The sequence below is a fragment of the Strix uralensis genome, chromosome 3 (assembly GCF_047716275.1).
Source record: "Strix uralensis isolate ZFMK-TIS-50842 chromosome 3, bStrUra1, whole genome shotgun sequence".
NCBI classification, from domain to species: Eukaryota; Metazoa; Chordata; class Aves; order Strigiformes; family Strigidae; genus Strix; species Strix uralensis.
Genome location: NC_133974.1, coordinates 676,647 through 697,892, shown reverse-complemented (window position 1 = coordinate 697,892; position 21,246 = coordinate 676,647). Strand labels below are relative to the sequence as shown.

The 21,246-nt window shown below is 41.6% G+C and overlaps 1 protein-coding gene across 14 annotated transcripts in view; it reads left to right on the top strand.

Annotated features, from left to right (window-relative positions):
* DTNB (dystrobrevin beta) overlaps positions 1-21,246 on the top strand; it is a 218,168-nt gene that overhangs the window by 2,247 nt on the left and 194,675 nt on the right. For 9 of the 14 annotated variants that reach the window (XR_012627973.1, XR_012627974.1, XM_074861192.1 and 6 more), the window contains exons 3-4: positions 15,882-15,949; positions 19,846-19,926. Coding sequence is in view for 10 of the 14 variants with exons in the window: in XM_074861192.1 (XP_074717293.1) it covers positions 15,883-15,949; positions 19,846-19,926 (148 nt within the window). In the remaining 4 variants the exon portion in view is untranslated. Of the gene's footprint in view, positions 1-7,746; positions 8,315-13,353; positions 13,392-15,881; positions 15,950-19,845; positions 19,927-21,246 lie in introns of those variants that run through there. The other 5 variants (XM_074861186.1, XM_074861185.1, XM_074861187.1 and 2 more) reach the window with 5 other exon arrangements.

Below are 21,246 nucleotides of genomic sequence, written 5' to 3'. Positions count from 1 at the left end.
TGCCAGAGTTTGTTGCCTACTCATTAGTTTGTTGCTTACTCATTACATGATCTCATGTTTAAGAGGGCACATCCAGTAGACCACCACATAAGCACCTTCTGACAGAATAAAAACATTAAATTTTTTTGTTGTGCTGAATACAGAAGCCATGTCAGTATTGTCTCAAACTCCCTGTTTTTTTGCAGCAGACTCCTCCTTGTTGTAGGCTGTAGGTATTTAGGATGGTAAATTCCTTTATATGTTGTCTGTGTTGCAGATAACACATTCAGGTGTCTGGTTGATCACAGAACCTCGAGGTTTCAATAATAATACAAATTTTAAGAAGTGATGAATGGTATAAAAACCTTAAGAAGAAGCCGTAATGCAAGAAAAGGGCTTTTGCAATATCACAAAGGCATAATTTTTCCATCAGTTAATTATATTCCCCACTCAGTACCACAGGGTGGCATTAGGAGTGACGACTTGCAATTCTTTGTAGCCGTGGTTGTACGTTCTCCGTGGTATGTTGTGCAAGCTGACAGTTTTTGAAGAGAAAGAAAATCAAGTTGTGAAGTTTAAACTAACGACTTGGGGATTAACTCTGTGTACTTCAGAGAGCCTGGTTTCATTGGCTGGTCCCTTACAAGCTTTTATAGAACCTAGACGATGTATTCAAATCAGGTGCTCTTTGCAAAGAATTTCCTAGAACTTTTAAAAGGAAAGGTAAAGAACTCTCTTAGCTCAGAGGTGGTAGTCTGTGGCGTTGATGCTACCGTTGTAGTCGCGGAGTACGTCACCTGATGGGAAGGCAGACTGTCTCCTGACAGGTGTGAAGGGCTGGCTTTTAGCATTCTGCTCAGCACAGCCTGATTTTTCTCACCATTATCTACCACTGCTACCTTTTTTTAACTTTGCGGCTTCAGGGTTATGTTATCTGGTGATAAGGATTTGAATTCATAATATTTGTATTAAGTTAATATTTCTTTTTTTTCCCCCTGAGTACTGTGGAGAAGAAATCACGATTGCATTGTGTGTGTTTGGTTTAGTGTTTAAACAGGTTTCTACTGATAAACTGTGGCTAAACTTAAATAGTTTCATGGGTCTTTTCCAGTCCTGTGGGCTTTCAAGGACTACTAGAAGGTATGAAAGTCTCTTAACTTCTCAGCTCTGCTTAAGTAATGCAGACTTATAAAAATACTTAACACCAATGAAGATTCTTAGGCAACCTAAAGCTGGAAGAAATGGTAGGAGATCTTATAGTGTGATATCTGTTGTGGAATTTAATTTGGCCAGTTGTAGCTCTGAAAATGAATGGAATTATGACAGCAGGTACTAATTCATATTTAAATTTTAAAAAGATTGCATGTATAAAGTGCGTACTGTAGTTACAAAACACTTAAAATCATAATAAGTCTACTGTTAGTAGTTACTGACTGCAAGCATGAGGTATTTTTTAGTCTTTATCAATCTGGCTTCTTTCAAGTGCAGCTTTTTACTTCATTTAAGAAGTGGAGGAGTGAAGAGAGTGTTCTGCCATAAAGCAAATGGTGAGGGAGCCTAGTGCCTAATTATTATTATTTTTTTAAAACACAGGAAAAGTGACAAAGCAAAGGGATAAAAGCTCTTAGTTTTACAGAAGACAATGTCAAGTATGGTTAATTAAAGTTTTACATTTGGCTTATTTTGGTTTTCCTTTCTTAAAGAAAGAGAAAGCTTCATTTGTGTCCACAGTTGGTCAGATATTTGGAATGTTGTTGGATCATAGGTGTTTAGAAAAGCAGCTGATGGAGTTCTGCATGTGTTAGGTCTGTATGTGGGAACAGCAATAGAAGACCAAGTAGGGATGAATGTAAGGACTGAATATTCTAAAAGGGATTTTTTTTTTAATATAGTCTGCAAAGAGAGGTTAGCTAGGAGGCAGGGAAGGTATGAAGTTTCCAGTTCTACCATAATGTGTTCGGTGTTACTGATTGTAGGTCAGTTTTTTTTATAGCAAGGGGATGGACTTGGAGAAGCAACTTATGGCAACAGTAAATAAATATTAAGGAAATTTGAGCTGGTAGTAATATCAGCTAACTTGCTCTGTGATTCTGATCCTACAGGTTGTATAGCAGAGCAGACAGCAAATTATTTGGAAGTAGGTGTGCGTGAAGTACGCACATCAAGAGATGTTTCTTGCCCTGGTTACCTAGTGGATGCAACCAAAATATGGTTAATATGGTTTGGGTTTTGGGGGTTTTTTGTTGTGTTTTTTTTTTTAACACCTTGCAATTTGAGTGAACCTGCAAGTCCTGAGAGGCTTCACCAGGGTTGCACAGCAGAGCAACCCTGCTGCGTGGGCACCGTGGGCTTACGGCCAAACGCCAGGGAAAAAGCACAACAGTGTTCTTTGACTTTGCTTATTTATATTAAATTTTGTTCTGCAGTGCTTATGGAATCTTATCTTTTAATTATTGTGAGGGTTTTTTTAAATAGAGTGATCACATCAAAGGAAATACTGAGGCAGTAGGGAGGCACTGGTGGTTTTGACGACTAGTTTGGGTACAGACAAATTTTTGAAGAAGGTATTGTGTGTTTCTGGCAGCTCAGACAAAATTAAAGGTTACCTGGGGCTATACATGTGTTCACTTTCCCACTGACTGCGGCAAATGGCAGTTATACTTTTAAATTTAGATTAATGTAAATTCCTTATTCTAAACTCTTATACCATTTTAGTAATGACTAATACTTTTTTTAAAAAAAATGGTAACTTTGTAGACTTGTGAAGTTGGTAAGGGCGAAGTTGTGAAGGGCAAAAACGTAACTCAAAACATTTCCTAATAAAGATTTCATTTTGGTAAAAAGGCGATTTTCCAGTTCTTTCTTGAGCTCCAGTAAGCAGTTCTGGGAACCTGCAGGTTACAATGGCTAGAAAGGGGGTTGTAAGATTCACACTGGAAAAGCTGGGAAGCACAGATTACACAGAAATCCCCTCCAGTGTTATAAAGATGAGCCTTCCCTTCCAGAGTGGGAGAGGTAAGCGGTTAATTAGGATATTTCCAACTTCTTATGGCTTGAAAATCATGGTGTAACATTTCCTTTCTCTTATCTAACATTAACGGTGCTTTATTTTAAGGAAACAACTGCTAAATTTGCTCTTGTTTGCAGGCTCATGGTCAATTTTATGTATAGACATTACTTTTAAATTCAGCCTCAAAAGTCAACAGGGCAGGTTGTAAAAACCCATTTTGGTTCCTCAGGCTTTTGGGCAGTAAAGAAAAATAAGAGTTTTTGATGGTTCTCTGGTTGTTCCAGAAAAAACCTCTTTGTATTCTAGACACCTCGTGTCCTGACTTCGATGTATCCTCTCTTTAGTTTGCTAGAAAACGGCTCTGACTGTGTGATACATGTTTAAACAGGCAGTGTTGTCCTTAATAGCTTGTAGTTTGCCTGTTCCCCCTGCTTAGCAGTGCCCTGTTTACTAAAAACAAATATAAATTGTTATGTACCTAAAATAATACCTCGTAATATTCTTTTAAAGCTTTCTTCGGCTTCGTGACTTAAACTTTACGAGAAGTGGGCTACTAACACACTGTGCCAATAGTCAGGCTCAGTCTGTAGTCTTGCACCTCACCTGTAAACCCTTTAGGGCAGGGATTTCCTTCTGTTCTGGGCATTCAACAAATAGTTACGTATGTGAAGTGAAATCTTGTTGTGTTACAGTAATTCAGATGGTTTGGAACTCTACCTGAATTGAAATTTTTTTCTATTGTCTTGAGGTAATCTGGAGCTTCTGTTAAACGGTGTTAAAAGCTTTGGAAGGAAACCCATGATTAAATATTGTTACTTGTTCTGTATTTATTTAACTTGCAGCTAGTAAACTCAGCTTCCTACTAGGTGGGAAGATTGCTGGTCTCATTCTGGGGCTTAGACCAGCGCTGTGGTGGTTTTCCGTGACAGTGGATTAAAGCGCTGAGGCCTGGCTGGGGACGTGCTGCTGCCTGCCATGTCCTGTACGAACGGAAGGGATGGCATTTTATGCCTTGGAAAAAAGCTTAGTTGAAACAGAAGTGCCAAGGCAAGGAGTAAGGAAGTGGTTAGCTCTTAGTATTTGTCCTGGGTTGGGCTGGAATAAAGTAGATTTTCTTCCTGGGAGCTGGTACAGTGCTGTGGTTGGGTGGGGGGTGAGAATGCTGTTGGTCACTCAGGGATGGGCTGGGTGTTGCCCAGCAGCGTTTGTACCAAATCAAGGGCTTGTCACTTCTGCTGCCCGGCCAGCGGAGCCGGGGGGGGCGGGACACAGCCAGGACACCCCCCCAAACTGGCCAAAGGGGTGTTCCAGACCATACGGCGTCCTGCCCAGTATCTAAACTGGGGGAGCTGGCCGGGGGCACCGCGGCTGGGGGACTGACTGGGCATCGCTCAGCGGGTGGTGAGCAGTTGTGTTGTGCATCGCTTGTTCTGTATATTTATTATTATTATTTATTTTCCCTTCCTGTTCTGTCCTATTAAACTGTCTTTATCTCAACCCATCAGTTTTACTTTTTTTTTTTTCCAATTTTCTCCCCCATCCTGCTGCGGGGGGAGCGAGCGGCTGCGTGGCGCTGAACTGCTGGTGGGGGTTAAACCACAACAGTGCTGAATTTTATTTCCTAAACTACTTGATTGCCCATTAATTTTCAAGAAAGTTTACTGTATAATATGTGCATGTTTTTCAAAGTCTTCAAGAGTAGCTTTTGATCTACTGTACCTATTTTTTTTTTTTTAAAAAAAGGAACCATTAACTCATACAATTTCACAGCAAAGTTATAATTCGTTCTCTTGGTTTTAGTCTGTTGGTTTTTTCACTTATGCCCTTCTAGACTCAAGTCAGTTTTGACTTGTAAAGATCTTAGGCCAGCAATTCTTTTAAGAAAGCTTTTTCTTAAAACTCTGTGAGAGACCCAGACCTTTAAGTTTTAGGAAACTATGCTACTAGAGGGTGCATGTTATTTCCCAAAGATGCCCTGTTACTCCTGTTGCTGTAGATACAGAGGTAACATTTTAAAGTATTTCTAATACTTTTGTGTACAGTTGTTTACGCTTCAGTTGCTTATCTCACACAGTGATGGGAACAGAGTTTGAAATTTTAAATTAAACTAGGAGAATTATCAGAAATGGCTAAAATATACTTTAAAAGAAGATGCTGCCAGTCTACTCACCTAAGTATAAACGGCTTATCTTTGGTCTTCCTGGGTTTTGGTCTGTGTTAGACGTATCCCCCTGAAATGACTTCTAGATCGCTTTCTTTTTCCTACTAAGAGGCGTAGGGGAATGAAGGAATACTTTCAATCAATTACATCTATTAATGTTTGACTGCTGATAAAAGGGAGATCGGAATATGAACCAAGAGAGGATGGAGAACAAAGAAATGAGTGAGACAGCAACAGGTATTTTGGATAGGCAGAGAGGGAGATGAGGGAATGAAATCAAATCTCTGAGGTTTTTGTTCAAATTCATAGTAAAGAAAAAGTAAAAATGCTTCAGTCTTTTTACTGAAATCCATTTTAGATGAATAAATGTGAGCACCTTTATATCATGAATAAATTTTTATACTTTAAAATTAACAAAGCATTTATGACAATTTAGAAATTATTTAAAATTAGTCAAGTCAAATGACAGTTGAAGCCATACAAGTTTAGAAGCCCAAAACAAATGATTGAAGTGCTAAACTAGATGTGACAGCAGTAACTTGTTCTGCAAGTACAGATATGCCCTGAATTTTTATTCAATACGTTCATCTCGATGACGGGTTCATTCGCGTTTTTAAAAGTGAATGAACTGACAAGGGATGAAAGCTTTTCTTTAAACCACCCGTGAAGATGCGTTCCTTCTAACTAGAAAATTGGTGGAAAGTTACTAAACTTCCTTCACTACGTATCAAGTGTGTTTAAGATCAACACGTGCCCCAAACTGGTATTCTGATTTTTTTTTTTTAATTCAAGTTATTTCTCAACATAAATAGGCATAAGCGCAATTTTACCCTCGCACCGCAACTGTGGTTTTCTTATCAGTGATATCAAATATTATTTCTGCTAGTAAAATGCAACATTAAGAATCTGAACAAACTCCAATTTAATAATTCATAAATTAACTTGTATTTCTGTGTGGCTGATGAGGCTGCATTTCAGTGCAAACCAATGTCTGGCAATGGTTATCAAATCATAAAGATCAGAATTTCCTTTGGAGTGTATTTTAAAGGTGGAAATACGAAAGAAAACAAAATTGAGTTTAAAGCAAAAACAATTAAAAATCTCTCTAGCTAATTAACTGATCTAGTGACTAAAGTAGAATAATCAAAAGCAGTGAGGAAGCACCTGAAATTGCAGATATGGAACCCAAATGGTGCAGTTCAAGTTTATGGTCTCTAAGGCAGTGGGACGCCGACATAACAGCAGTTAGGGGAGAATAGAAGTGGGGCGGCTTAGGTGGTGGCTGCGGTACTTGCCGAGATTAATTCCACAGGCTGTCTCCATCCCTTCCATTTGAAGAGGAAAAGCTGCTTATTTAGGCCGTTACCTACAGCTGATGAGCTCCAAGAAGAGCGAAACCTTTTAAGATAGGTCCTGTAGTATTGGCCTAAGAGTCCTCAGAGGGGGGGGCTTGCGTGCATTTTTGTGCTTAAGCTGCAAGTGGGATCAAGCCCCCCAGAAATGTGTGGTCCAGAGGCAGCGGTGGCTGAACCTGTTAGAGCAAGTCAAGGGTAAAACAGTTGTTAGGTTTTAGTTTTTATTTATATTGTTGGTTTTTATCCAGCCAGGGATACATATAAAATGGATGCCTGTGGTGTGGGTGTGGGAGAGCTCGTAAAGGTAAGGAAAAGGGAGAACTGTGAAATGGAAGAATGGGATATAAACAGGAAAAAAACCCCAAGACAATTAAAAGTTGGAGTTTATGGTGCTGCTGAAGATATTTCAGATGGTGACTGACTGTAGAACTCTCCACATTTATCAGTATGGAATTTATAAATTAGCTTTTATATTAACTCATCAAACAGTGTTATTGTAGCTATTGAAAGAGGGAGAAGGTGAAGGATAAAGGGAAATGGTAAACTTTTTGAAGGTTTGCATCAGACATACTCAGCCATAGTGTTATAAGGTACAATATCTTACACAGTTCTTGTGCTTTAAGGTGAACATTACGTCGCAACAAGTATATACAAATAGCTTAGCATTTAATGTTTTTTCTAATGTTATTTAATAATAATTATGTTTCTTCAGTGAATATTTTACTGCAGTGCAGATAATTCCCTGCTGAGCCTCAACGTTATGAATTTAAATAATAGGCATCTTGAACTAAGATCTCTAATGAGACTTGAGGCTAGTTTTCCCATTACAGTAAAAAAAAAAAAATATTCTTTTTTATATATCTGTGTAGACATACAGATATACACACACAGTTACGTATAAGGAAAAATAAATTATCCTTATAATATTACAGTGTCTTGGTAATTTCCACCAGCCTCAGGCTCTGAACACTTCGAGCAGTGAGTTGAGCCCGGACTAGGTGCAGTGGGCGCGGGTTGCGGCTGCCTCCGGCTCTCCGAGGTGGAGCCGGCAGAGGCAGTCTGCCCGCGGTCAGGTGCTGGCTGCAGCGCTGGCTTCAGCTCCTCAACGTCCGTCCCTGCTCTCAGCTGGAGTGTGCCTGATTGCTAAAGACTTCTAGACTGCAGTCGGTATTAGTACTGACTTCTCTGGCACATAAAAGACAAGCTCTTTGCCAACACTGGGTTTATCTTGCTGATTTCAGATTTTTCTGCCTTAAACGAAGTGGCTGCCTCTTGTCATAAAGCAGAAGCACGTTCTGTGGAAGCAGCACCACTCTTACTTTAAATTCAAGCACTGTTCTGTCACTGCAGGGAGGAAGTTCTCTGTTTCACTGAGTCAGACTTGAGCAGAGCACTCGGGCACTCTTGCAAGTTTTCTGTACTTCCACCTCGGGTGGGGAGTGGAAATTTAGCCCGTGCTGTCAGAGCAAGAACTGATGTGAAGACCAAAACCTGTGGAACTAACCTCAACTTTCAGCTGTCCATACTTATCAGAATCCTTGAAGCTCTGGGAGGCGTCCAGCTAGAAGAGGTTGGCTCTGGCACACAAATTCAACCACGGTGGGTTTTAACAGCCTTTGAGGAAAACATGCAGTAGGTTGAACCTACTCTTAGCCCTTTTTCTTAAGGGAAGCAAGAGCTGTCGTAATGGAAGTGTCCTCTCCGGATTGTTAAAGGTTACACAAAGCTTTCTGAGGAAGAAATACCTATGGAAATCATCCAGGACAGACCACGTAGACTCGCTGTCCCATCACCGTGACTGGAAGCAGAGTAAGTTCTTGATGATACTGCTTTTGCTAGAATAGCAAAACAGGATGTTCATCATGAAACACCTCCGTGTGTGAAATTCACGTCTTTATCAGATTTTAGGTTTTCCTCTCTGAGAAGACTGGTGGTGATACAGATGGTTTCTCTCTGGGTGTATTTCTTTAAGCACTGGAAGTTTCAGCCTTTGGTTGAATTGTTATTAAAACTAAATTCCACTGTTATTCTTCAGTTATTTATATGTGCACCAATTAGATATGTTTTGAAAATCTGCTAGTCTCAGCACTTGAAGCAGTCTGTAGGCCTCTGGTTTTTCTTTCAATGGAGTTGTGGGTACAGTCTTTACTTTGAGCATGACTTCTGTGTCTTTTTAGCAGCAAGAGAGAAAATCAGTTTGTTTTGTATCACACAATATAGATTTCTTATTCGGAAAATACTGGAGTGGGGAAAGGGGAAGCAAAACAAAACCAGACTAACACATTATCTTACTGCTAAGAATGCCTCAGTGTAGGGTAGAGGTAAGAAAAACGTATCTTTCTGCTCTAAGAGCGAGGTTACATTTTGGGGCTGAAGAGTCAGAGATCAGGTCCTTGTAGTCTCACCATGCCCAGGTTAACTGTTACTGTCATAAACAACAGTGTATAATCCCAAATGGGAAGTGGCCAGAGGGTGAGCAGTGAGGAAGGAAATCGTATTAAAAAGGCAAGCCGATTAGAAGTTTAGAAGGACTCTGTTAGTGATTGAATTTCATCTCCTCTTTTCTTGTCCAGTGTAGAGGCGTGTAAAGTTACACCAATAAAGGGGGGAGAGGGTAAACAGGCAATCTGAGGTTTAAATGTCCCATCCTAGGCTCTGAGTTGTCCCTCAGGGTTAGTATCCTGATGCTTTAGTGTAGTTCTGTGAAAGCTTCAGACCAATGCTCAGTCATGGTCCAAAAAAAACCACCAAAAACCAAGCTTAAATAGTCTTTAAAAATATTTTTAATGTTCTATTAAAAATATTAAGTCTTTTAAAAAGGAAGACAAGACTGTTGTTATTGCTGCTGTATAAAGCAGTGGTGTGCCTCCATATTGAATACTCTGTTCTGTTTCTCCTTCATCTCTGAAAGCAGATGATGGAAGAAGAAAAGGGGTGGTAGAAGATGATAAAGATCAATCATAAGTATGAGTGATCTCTGTGCAAGAAGCAGCTAGTGTCCAGATTCTTCCACCTAGAAAATGGATGATGTCTGAGGATGGTTCATGTTTTGTCCCATACAGAAATGGGTGGAGGCAGGAGGAAGCATAAAATGGAACTGGCTGGTAATGAGGCTAAAAGAAGCAGAAAGATGGTGAGGCACATACTTTTAGTCTGCCACAGAATGGTCGTTCCTATGTTTCTATTTAAAAATAAACAAACAAATTTCCAAGAGTGCAGAATGGAATTTTACAGGTTTCTCGGTCATAGAGAAGAACCATGGAGAAGACAGGACTCGCTACTACAATTCTAACCCTGACCTTTAAAGCAAAATCCAACCTTTTCAGAATAATTAAAGCATACCATCTCTGAACCTAATTAGAAATATTTTTGGAGTTTTGTGTGAAATTCAGAGGTTCGTGATTTCTAGCTTTATACAAATAGCAAGAAGTGTGTCTGGATCTCAAAGTACTTGGCTTTCAAAAAGTTGAAGTATCTCTGCTGGCAAGTGAGACTTTTCTTGCTGCAAGGACCTTCTGGGGAACCTCAGTTTCCTGTGTAATTATTCTGAGGTTCAACGGTGATTTAGAGTGGGGGAAGGAAGAAAGATTCTTTAATTAAACACTACTAATCCCAGGTCTTGGTATCTTAAAGCACAGGCTCTTTTGATGAGCTTTACCTTTGGGGCACTCAAAGGGTAGATGGCAGGAAGCATAAGGGAAGAAATGAGAAATCATTAGGCCTAGTCTATAGAAAACAATTGCACTGTCTGGCATTAGAAAGTCTGAGGCTGGATGGAGGTCGGGCATTTTGTACTGTGGCCAAACCCACAGAAAGCTGTCTGGCATTTTTGGTATTTGTCTATTCAGTTTAAGACTGTGCTTAAAGAAACACTGAAGTTAGGATTTAACATTTCCCTTTCAGTCCTGGCCATTCCCCTTCAAATACATGCGCTAAGATACAGTGTTTACTGTGTTTTTTATAAAAACCTGATTAATACTTAGGGTAGTTTTATGTTAAAACTCCTTGCTGATTTCATCTTCTGAATCTGTATTGATGGGTGGTTCGTGTGCACATTCTGACATTCGTAGGCATTTGCCCCTTCAGGTAGTGTGTAGCTACGTGTACCCAAAGGCACAGGAAAACGAAATGCGTTGTATTGATACATTTCATGGATAGAGGAAAACTTAAATTCACAGTTACTTTTATTTTGGAATGGCATCTTTCCAAGGTGGGCATTGGTCTACCTATACTGCTTAGCCCAAGCGTTGCCCATCTGTCGGGGTTTTGAAGAATGAAGAAGTAGATACTAAGTGTTTAGAAGCAGCTCATCACAAAATGTGAAAGACAAAACTGGATGGAAAAAAAACCCCAACCCTCATAAGTACCTGTTTAAATATGTAGTGTGGTACTGGAGAATCCCCAGTGCATTCGCATTGTCCTCTGTTGGTACAGAAATATATTTGAAATATATTTCCTGCTGTCTGTAGCAGTTTTGCTCCTTCCCTCTCATCTTTCAGTTTGTCCAAGTCCAGTAAGGTTCTGTGTGTTCCGTGGTGCTGCTCATGGCCGTTCCAGCCATCCCTGTGCAGAGCCCTGAGCCCCTGTTCATCTTTGCTCTCCCCTCCTTGTTCAGTCTGTTGTGGTTTTCCATCCTAGGCTTTCCCTTGTTACATGCACATTAATTGCTTTAGTCACCCTCTTCGTTTGGCCTTTCCTTGGCTGCTCAGCTTTGATATGTGTGCATTGATTCGGACTCGGAGGAGCACAAAGTGCATTCGGTACAAGGAGTGACAAAATGAGCAGTGCAAAAATTTGGCCCATGTGGAAGAGAGGCAGCTGGGGAGGAGGCATGTTGGAGATGCTTAAAATCATGAATGGCGTGGAGAGGGTGGATAGTGATTGACTGTCCCTATCTCTCAGCAGCAGAACTGGGAAGCTTTTGATTGTGACAGGAGGTGGCAGGGGCAGAAACTCCAGGGAGGTGATTTGCTGAGCCGTGGGTTTCATGCTGGGGAAGTCTTGCTGCAGAGTGGTGTGAATGTCACAAGTTTATGGGCAGTAAAGGGACAAACACATGGGCTTGTGGGGGGAAAAAGCTGTTGATGGTTACTAAATATGAAGAATCGTTTTGGCCCAGGAAGTCTTGGCACTGCAAACTTTTGGAACTTGAAAGGAAGTTCTTGGGAAGTTTTTCTGTCTGCTTGCCCCATCCTTTTATTCTTTCCTGTGCATCTGCTTTGGGTTCCTTCTGGAGACATGAGCCAGCGTTGGCAAGCTGGGTTTGGCCCAGTAGCATGCTATTATTCCCGTAGTAGAACTTTGCAGTAAAATAATTAAGACTTTTAAGCAGGACCAAACATGTTTCTTCTTCTAAATCCCTCTTTAGCATTTTATCTGAGGGGTTTTTTTATGATTCAAGTCTAACAAACTTCATCTGGGTTACTGTTACGGAAACCTTCAGGTCCAAAGCTGACGTCTTGTGAATGCCTAAGATCTTTCTTTGACATCGTAAGGTATGGACAGTTTTAGATGCATGTTGCTGCTGTCCTTTTTATAGCAATATAGCGCCTGCTTACTGTAGGCATGGACCTGGGACCTCGTCAGCATGGGGTGATCGTGTAGCGGATGCTCTAGAGTTGGCACCTACTGAAAGGGCAGCATATGGCAAAGAGAGGGCACCGAAACGCAGTGCTGTTCCCCGAGGTGGGCATTGGTCTGCCTATACCGCTTAGCCCAAGAGCTGCCCATCTGTCGGGGTTTTGCAGAATGATGAAGTAGATACTAAGTGTTTAGAAGCAGCTCATCACAAAATGTGAAAGACAAAACTGGATAAAAAAAAAAACCCAACCCTCATAAGTACCTGTTTAAATATGTAGTGTGGTACTGGAGAATCCCCAGTGCATTCACATTGTCCTCTGCTGGTACATAATTATATTTGAGTGTTTTTCTCCACATATATCCATCATAAGGTGAGCATCCATCTTAATTTTTGTCTGCCTTGTCATTTCAATCCATGCATGTTTCTTGGCACTTTTCTCATGTGTTGTGCCACAAATGTTAAAAAAAACCCTAACAAACCAATGTACACCCCGCCAAAAAAATCAAACCCAACACTCCACCCCCCTTCAAACAAAGAAAACCAACCAAACCAAAAACAGCAACACAGAACAAGCTGCAGGTTACCGTGCTTGTTTTCTGATGTTGAGCGCTGTGATTTGCGTCTTTGGTGTAACTGCAGTTTTTCTGGCTTTAGTTCATTCCTGGTTTGAACTTGAGATTAAAGTGCAAAGGTGAATATAGACTTTCCAGCTTTCTTCTTCCCAGCTTCACCAGCAAGGGATCCTTCTGTATCTGATTGTTCAGGCTTCAAAAACAGGTTTGTCAATTATTCTAACAGATCTCACATGACTGATGTAATTTCCACAACTTTTCCAGGTATCTGCCAGCTTGTCTCTTCTCTCTCCACTCTATTTGTGTTTAGAATGTGTAACTCTCTGGCCCAGCAAGATAATTTCCTAGATGTTTGCCCCCTCACACTTAATAGCAGGAAAGAATCAGCAAGGAGAGCTTGTGAATCTAAATAGTAACTTTTTTTTTCTGGTGAGCAAGTACAGGATAGTTGATCTGTTCATCTAATGAAAATTTCAAATCTTTTGCTCCCTTGAAGACAGGCAAGAGGCTTGGAGCAGGTCCTGAGATCACATTCCTTAGGACATGATTTTCCTGAGACCGTACCTGAAAAATCCCTACAAGACAATTTCTGAGCTCGGGTTAATCAGGCTTTGGTGACGTGTCCCTGCAGCACTTCAGAATCGTGGAGAGACCAGGTTACTTTGTTGGATCTTATTTCAAGGACATTGCTGAACAGATCATTCACTCATTTGCTTTGCAGAGACCATGAAGGGTAATGCTAGCTCCTTCAAAATTTAAATTGTGTATCTTGGTCAATCTAACCTATTTAGCTGTGAATTATGTATGATGGTGTTCTATGACCGTGGTCCATGCGGCTTGAATGACCCCTTAAACCCAAATCCTGACACCTGCAAGGCAGTAAAGTGTCTGCAGGGAAAGAGATTGGTGTCGTGCTAATATCATGACTTTAAATGTACGTTTTTAGCAGACAGCAGCAAAATTAATTGCAGCCCTTAATATACAGTCTCGGTCTCAAAGCCAGCTTCATCTCTGGCGCGGGTGCTTTCCGCAGCCCCGCCTGTGCTGCGCCCTGGCCTCTCGCGTGGTGCTGCCGAATGGGAGCGTCTGGTGTTGCCATATGCTGGTTGGTGGCACCTCGCTGCCTCCCGTGAAGGCACAGCGGGAGGCCCCTCTCCTGGGTTTAGCTGGAATCCCCGGGCTCCGGGAGGTAACGGCTAGAAGTGACGGTTACGGTGTGTAGCTCCCTCTTGCTGCTCTGGTGTGGGGCTGGTTCCCAGGGGTTGGTTCCAGCTTTGCTAAAAAAAGAGCTTGGCTTTGGGAAGGTGGGGTGGGGGACACGTGTGTCCAAAGCCCCATGACAGGATCTAATATTATCATGATTATTTTTTTGGTGTTGCAGAAGATGCAGGTGGTATTGTCCCTTATGTCTTGACAAGATAGGCTCTACTAAAAACAATTTAAAAGATCAAATAACTAATCTACCCCTTGGAATCCATCTCTCGTGGAATTTAGAGGAATAAAGCTTATTGCTGGTACAGTAACTGGCATTCTTCAAGGTGACGTGCATGTTTTTATGTGATGAGGAAATAAAGGGAGGAGTAGTCAGTTCCAAACCCTCTTAAGCTCGGGGCAGTGTGTGAGCATAACTGGACCTTGTGGGTGATCACAATGAATCGCACGGGCAGTTTCCCAGGGCCCAGGTCTCTGAACCCCCGCGTCAGCCCGCAGTGAGGTACAGCTCGAGAGGACACGTTGGGAAGAGCCCAGCTTGAGAAGATAAGACATTCTGTTTGCATATGTTTATTTAACTTAATAAAATGAATTTATTTAAAAAAGCTGAAAAAAATACCCACTTTTACATATCTGCAAAAAAGCCATCAAGGTTTTTTCCTTTCAGAAAAATAAAATATGGAAGCATGCTGGTTCTGAGTCTGTGGCTTTCTAAACTAGAAAAAAATAAGGAAATAAAATACATTTGCAGATTACTTTATACCACCATACGTTTATTCGCCTTTTACGAACAGTTAAGGAAAAAGGTTTTGGTGGGTTTTAAGATGAATATGTGTTGCGAGATCTTCACCAGAGAATAATTAACAGGCAGTGGACAACTGCTGAGGGAAACTGTTAATCACAGAGTGTGTATTAAGTGCCAAGACACGACTTTCTTTTCCTTGGTTGACATTTAAGCCTAATGAAATCTGTCCTGCTGTGCTACATGAGGGTGAGCTGACTAAGTCCCTTAGAGTTAGATTCTGGTGGAATTGTAGAATAATTATTTGGTATTTTTGCTGCCCCCCCCCCCTTTTTTTTTTCTCTAAAAGATTTAAAAAACGTATTTAATGAGTTGGTGTATCTGATAAATTTACTACATTGTAGTATTCCTTTCTTAAGTGAAATTTTACACTGATACTGAATTAAGTTGCTTTCTTTTTTTCTGGAATTGACTGAAATTTAGCATGTGTTTTAAAACTACATAGTGAAGAAAGCTGTAAGAGCTACTAAATTGTCCCTGTGCCTCCTTACCTTGGGGTGTAAGTTCCACTAGGTTGCTGTCACTTCTTTCATCTGTTTTTTCTAAGAAAGGGAGGTCTGTGTGACCAAACTATATGTGGGGTTTTTTTTTTTTCTTTCCACCTTAATTATGTTTAAGATCTTCACTTCCCTGACAAATAGGATTTGACCTTGGTTTCAATGTTAAATGAATTCTTACAAGTTTTGTTTAAAGATAGCACAACCCCCAACCCAGCATCCTGACAGAGACCCTACCAGGGGAGAGGAGTGTTCCCAACCTGTCAGCCAGGTGAAGGACCATGACGTGCTTTCTCTAAAGTCTCTAATGTGCAGATCTGTAGGGCTCTGCATCCCTGGCTCCTCTGCTCCTGGAAGGGTCTTGCTTCCTTTGTATTTTGCAAACAAAATCTCTTTGAAGGGGAAGGAATTCTTTATGTGATACTGCTGTATATATGTATACAGCTCTGAGTGTTGTGAACTTAAGATTAACAATGTTTAGAATGAATGTTTCCTGTCCTGTGCACCACTTTAAAAGATATTAACAAGTCTAAAGTGTATCTCTGTATGGAATCCAATCGTTATGAAGAGGTGTCTGTATTTCTGCCCGTCTTTTCATTTACCCAATATAATCAAACTGTTTCAGCTGAGGGATAAAATAATGTTGTTCACAGTAAGTTGCTCTTGTAACAGAAATTCTAGCACAAACAGTGTTTGCCATTTTTGTCTTCAGAATGATTGAGGAGAGTGGGAAGAGGAGGAGGACAATGGCAGAGAAGAGACAGCTGTTCATGGAAATGAGTAAGTAAGAAATTTGAAGACATAATGTTATTTATTCTTTCCTGAGAGCTTCGCTTTGATAGGTTTACCAGATCATTTACATCTCGTTTCCCCACGACCATTGCCTCATCTAGTGAAAAGCATCCTGGGTGCTCCTGGGTGCTGCTCAGGAGGAGGATACAAGAGTAGGGGTCATTCACGTGAAGCTCCTTCTTTAAGGAACGTTCACATTTCTCATACATGGCAATATCTAAAGGTTGTGGACAACTATTGAAATTAGTACTGACAACAGACAGGTCACCTTTTACCTTTAAAAAAAAAAAATTGCACCACAATTCTAGTGGTGCAGAAGAGAAACTTTGAGGGGTTTGGGGGGTTGTTTTTTGTACAGGACCATTCTCTGAAAGAGAGGCTGTGATTGTTACTAGAAATCAAATGCCTGTCCAGTGATAATATAATTTAAAGGAATGAGACAGCTTTTTTAAAAGCTATGTGCAGCTGGAGATTGTATGTTTGCATGACATCATGTTATTTTACTTTCCTACGGGAGCACAGGACTGAATGAAATTCCGAGGTTAGGCAAGCATGGCCTGCAGTTCCAATTATAGGCAGGTAAAGCTCTGCTTAAAACAATAGTATATTTGTACTGTTTCGTTGAAGGATTTCCAGAGTAACATTCTTACAGCACTTATAAGGGTCTGGTAATTTCAGGAACAGTTTCATTCCTGGCTAATTTGTATCTGCTTCCTCTCACACAAGACCAGTCTCGGACAGCATTTCTCCCACCGCCCCACCTTTGCTTTGTGTTTGTGTTTATGGTCGTGTCCCTTTTAGGCTTGTTCCACATATGGCACAAGTGAACTCCTGTCGTCTCCCTGCTGTACACCTCATCTCCTTCTCTGCCTTTAGACGGTTTTACTTGAGCAAAGGTGGCTGAATTGTGCGTGATATTCTGGGTGAAATCTCGTTAGAACCTTTTAAAATGACGGTGGTACTTCTCCACTAGAAATACTTTAGTGCATCAGAGACTCACATCACTTTGAAGTGCTGTATTCATCTTGGGATCGTTTAAGTGCAGAAGTTGACTTGCTAGTTTTTAGCTTTGACTACATTGTTAAAAATATTCAGAATTCTTTGGGTTATCTTTGTACAAGGTGTCCCTCTCTGCAGCTGTGGTTCTTGCTGTTCATTAGCAGTGGAAGTGCTGGTGCACAGACACTCCCAGCTGCCTCTCGCTGGAAGGCTCTTTAGCGTATCAGTATGAGAAATCCAGGGTCTTCAAGCTTCCTCTGTCCTGGCTGGACTATATAATTTCCTCTATATAATATTCCTCTGTCTGGAGTGGACTATATAAAGTGAGCCCAGAAACACTTTCCTTTCCAGGTGAGCTTCATACCCAGAGTAGATGTGTGATGTGTGAAATTGATGCTCTCAGTGACCATTTGTTGTCGGTCAACATAAAAATTGGCTGAAGTGTTTAAATAATTGCTTGTGAGAGACAAGAGTAGACCTTGGCATTCACCCCACTAGACGTGGTACCCAATGATGCGTGGGTTGGTTTTGTAGTGCTTGTGGAGCGTTCTGACAGGCAAGAATTCTGTGCAAGCTCTTCCAATTTCTCTGAACTGCAACATAAATATGGAGTTTATCTTATGCAAGGCTGTAAATGAGATGGAGGCAGACTTTTGTGAGCCCAGTGGCAGGATACAAGGCAATGGGCACAGCAAATTCTGTCTGAACGTGAGGAAAAAAACGTTTTTGCTGTGAGGGCAGTTGAGCGCTGGGGGAGGTTGCCGAGCAAAGTCATGGAGTCTCCATCCTTGCAGGTACTCAAAACTCAACTGAATAGTCTTGGGGAAGTTGCTGCAGGTGACCCTGCTCGAGCGGGGAGGTTGGACTAGGTGATCTCCATCCGTCCCTTCCAGCCTCAGCTCTTCTGTCGTTCCGAGCTGTACAGATTGTCTTGAAACCACATCCCGTTTTACCTTCAGAGAGTTTAGAAGAATGACCTTGTTGAAGCTTTTGTGGTAATGTGACACAGGAAGGTGAGAATAGAAAATAGGCAACTTTTTCCTTTTGTTTTTGTGTGTAGCTGTTAAATGACTTTATATATATATACACACACATGTATGTATATTTTTATATATGTATATGTTATATAGACAGAGCATTTTGTGGAGACTCACGGTCTGTGGAAGCACTTTCTGTGGTTTGAAAGATTGAAGTGTGCACCCTAATGGAGAATTTTGAAAGAATATTGCTTAGGAAATACAAAATGAGCGATTTTGTTGTAGCCTTGGATCTGAATACTCCAGCTTACGTTCCATGGCCTATACTTCCCTGAAGTATATCAGAGGCTAGTTTTCTAAGGATGATACTGTGAAATAATCCGCTTCAGGTTGTTGCACCGTGCTACCAAGCAGAATGCTCCTCAGGTGTTGGCTTGTCTAGTGCTGCTCTTGGGTGAGCTGTTGTGGGAGCCTTGGAGTGGGAAACTGCTCAGCCCCCTCACTGATCTGAGAGTGTCTTGTCACGTCATCTTCTGCATCAGGGATGAAGAGAAATACTCCTGGTATGGCACTTTCAAGGCACAGTACACAGGTCTCTGAGAACAAGCAGATGCTTTGGCATGTGTGCAGATGCTTTGGCATTGCATACGCAAAACTGTAACGAAATAGCTAAAAGACAAGAATACTTCCTTAAATTTGCAACTGTGAGTCAGTGGGTGCGTGCACAAAGGTAGTTCAGATGAGGCATTTGCAAGTTGTTTCTGAATTCAGAATGGTAGGAGGGAGTAAGTCGTCACCTTTGAGCAGCATCCCCCCCCGACAGAGCAATCAGATACCTTCTTTGGGAGGATTTGGGTTTGGATTTTTGATTTTGTTTTTAGGTATCTTCTAGAAGTCTGAATTCTATGGGTCGCAGTTATCCCCGTTTCTCAGTTCTCTGCTCCTCCAGGTTCTGGCTGTTGAGAGAAGTACGACAGACTGCAGCAGATCCTGCTTTTGTGCACTCCCGTGAGAATAAAGAGACGCAGGAGCCACGTGCGTCCGTGCCATTGCCCACGTGCAGCTGGGTTGTTTCAGCCCACTCCTTAGAACTCTATTGATCAGAGGACGTAGCTGCTAACGCTCTTGAATTGTGAGCCATTTCAAAGTCAGTTGGTTTATGATTAATGGGATTTTCAAGACTTGACTTGGCTGCTTCCAAGTTAACATGATCAATACCGGACTTCAAACCAGTATCATTTATCATCCCCACATCATTTATCATCTCACGTGACCCGTGTAGGAGGTGCAGAGGTCTGTTTGGCAGAGGGTTAGCACAACTTTCTGAAATTGCTCGAGTTTGTAACGTTCAGAGGAATTGCTGGAACTGGCAGATGTGGGACAGACTAGTGCTGGGTAACAGCATTCAGACCTTCCGTGCTGTGGTATCGTTTGAAGGTGTAACACACATCTTGAAGTAGGAGGTTATTGGTGAAGATAAGATTTATTTTTTTCTTCTGTGCTTTTTCTTCTGCTTCTTACCTGATTTAGATCTATCTGGGAGACCAAAAGCATGCTCCTGATGGGGCTGCAGTGCAGATGGTGGCAGGAGTACCACCCGCCCCTTTTCTTTGTTTCTTATCTTTTGTGTCCCTGTCTTCCAACATCAGTGCCATCCTTTTCCTTACCTCCTCACCACTGAACCCTGGCTTCCTTTTTAGGCACTCGTATCAGCCTCAGACTTAGGCCAGTTTATAACACATTGCTGAAAATCACTCTACCATGAGATACCTAATGACAATCTTTGTCATGTTCGTGTGACAAGGTTGATGTATGTGAAGAAACACTCATCCCATTTTTGAAGTAATTCTCTCAGATAAGCTGAATGTTACAGAGGAAAGAAAAACGCAAACTTTTTTTTATTCATAGGAGCACAGAATTTTGATGTCATCAGACTTTCAACGTATCGAACAGCCTGTAAACTGCGGTTTGTACAAAAAAGATGTAATCGTAAGTTATAATTACTCCTTCTTTTCAAAAAATTCTCATGCATGACTGTTTCAGATATTCTACCCCTGTGAATTTTAAGTATAGCAAGACTAAGCAAACCTTTTATCCGGCAATGGTAGTTGTTACTTAAACTAAACAGAGATTAAATATATAATTAAAAAGAGGCAGCGATCTTTGTCCGATACTCTAGAATATCTTCAGTTTTATTCTTTAATGTTTCAAAAATTTAAACTCTGTGGGCTGGCTGGATGTATTTGGGTTTCCCTGAGTGTTGGATGCCAGCAGGCTCAAGCTGTTTGAGCTCCTGTTCTGTTGTGCCAGCCAGGCCCAGGGAAGGGTTCAGGGAAGTGTAATACAGGCACCAGCATGGAAGTGCCTGGATCTGACTGTGGTGGCACGTATGAAATGTAGCAAGCGTAAAGAATTGTGTAAGTTCACACCATACTAGTCAGTGTGAGTTTTCTCCTTCTCTTCCATGGTCCTTTGACCTTGGGTAGCTCCCCAAAGCAGGGTAACCCGGGGTGACTACATGATGCTCCCTTGCATCCTGCCACCAGCGTTGAATTGGACAAAGCAAAAAGCAGCCCAGAGTAACGTCAGCAGGGGTAGGTCCCTCCTCGCAGGGAGGCAGGATGAGCGCGTGGCTGGAGCAGCAGAGGGGCGGGGAAGGGCCGAGGAGTCCTGCGGAGGACCTGTGCAGTCGCAGCTCCTCCGTAGCGCCGCTGACCCCGGGGCGCGTCGTGGCAGCACCCCCAGTGCCTTCCGTTTGAGGGATGGCTTACAGCTCTTTCGTGCCTGTGGAAGAGTGTTAGTCCTTATCTCTAATTCATGCTTTTGAATTAAAAATCCCTCTTAATCAGCAGAGAGGTATTAAGAAATGCTAATTATAGTACACTGCCCACTTTGGTCCCAATTCACTGCTGCCATGCATATGCCTTGAGTAGCCTTTACCATACACGTATGTGTAGGTGCGGCCGTGCATTTATGATCTTTGGACAAGAGTGGGATCCAGGGGCATGTGCTTGGTGTGAAGAGGTAGCTTGGCTTTATCATTGTGTGGGTTTCGTGTGAGAAATATAAAGACGAGTTTTATGTCAAAAATGTTAAAGGTCACACTCTTAATTCAGGCCCTGCTGTAGAAGTTAGGGAAGACAACAAAAGTTGTGAAGTTAGCAAATAAGCCCGGCCTTTGTAAACTGCTTCATGTTCAGTTTGGACTGATGGATTACTGGTGATCCTTAGATGTCTTCTCCCACTATCACACATACCTTTCAAGCTTTGAAACATTTAAAAATATTATTTACTGTGGTTCTGTAGATC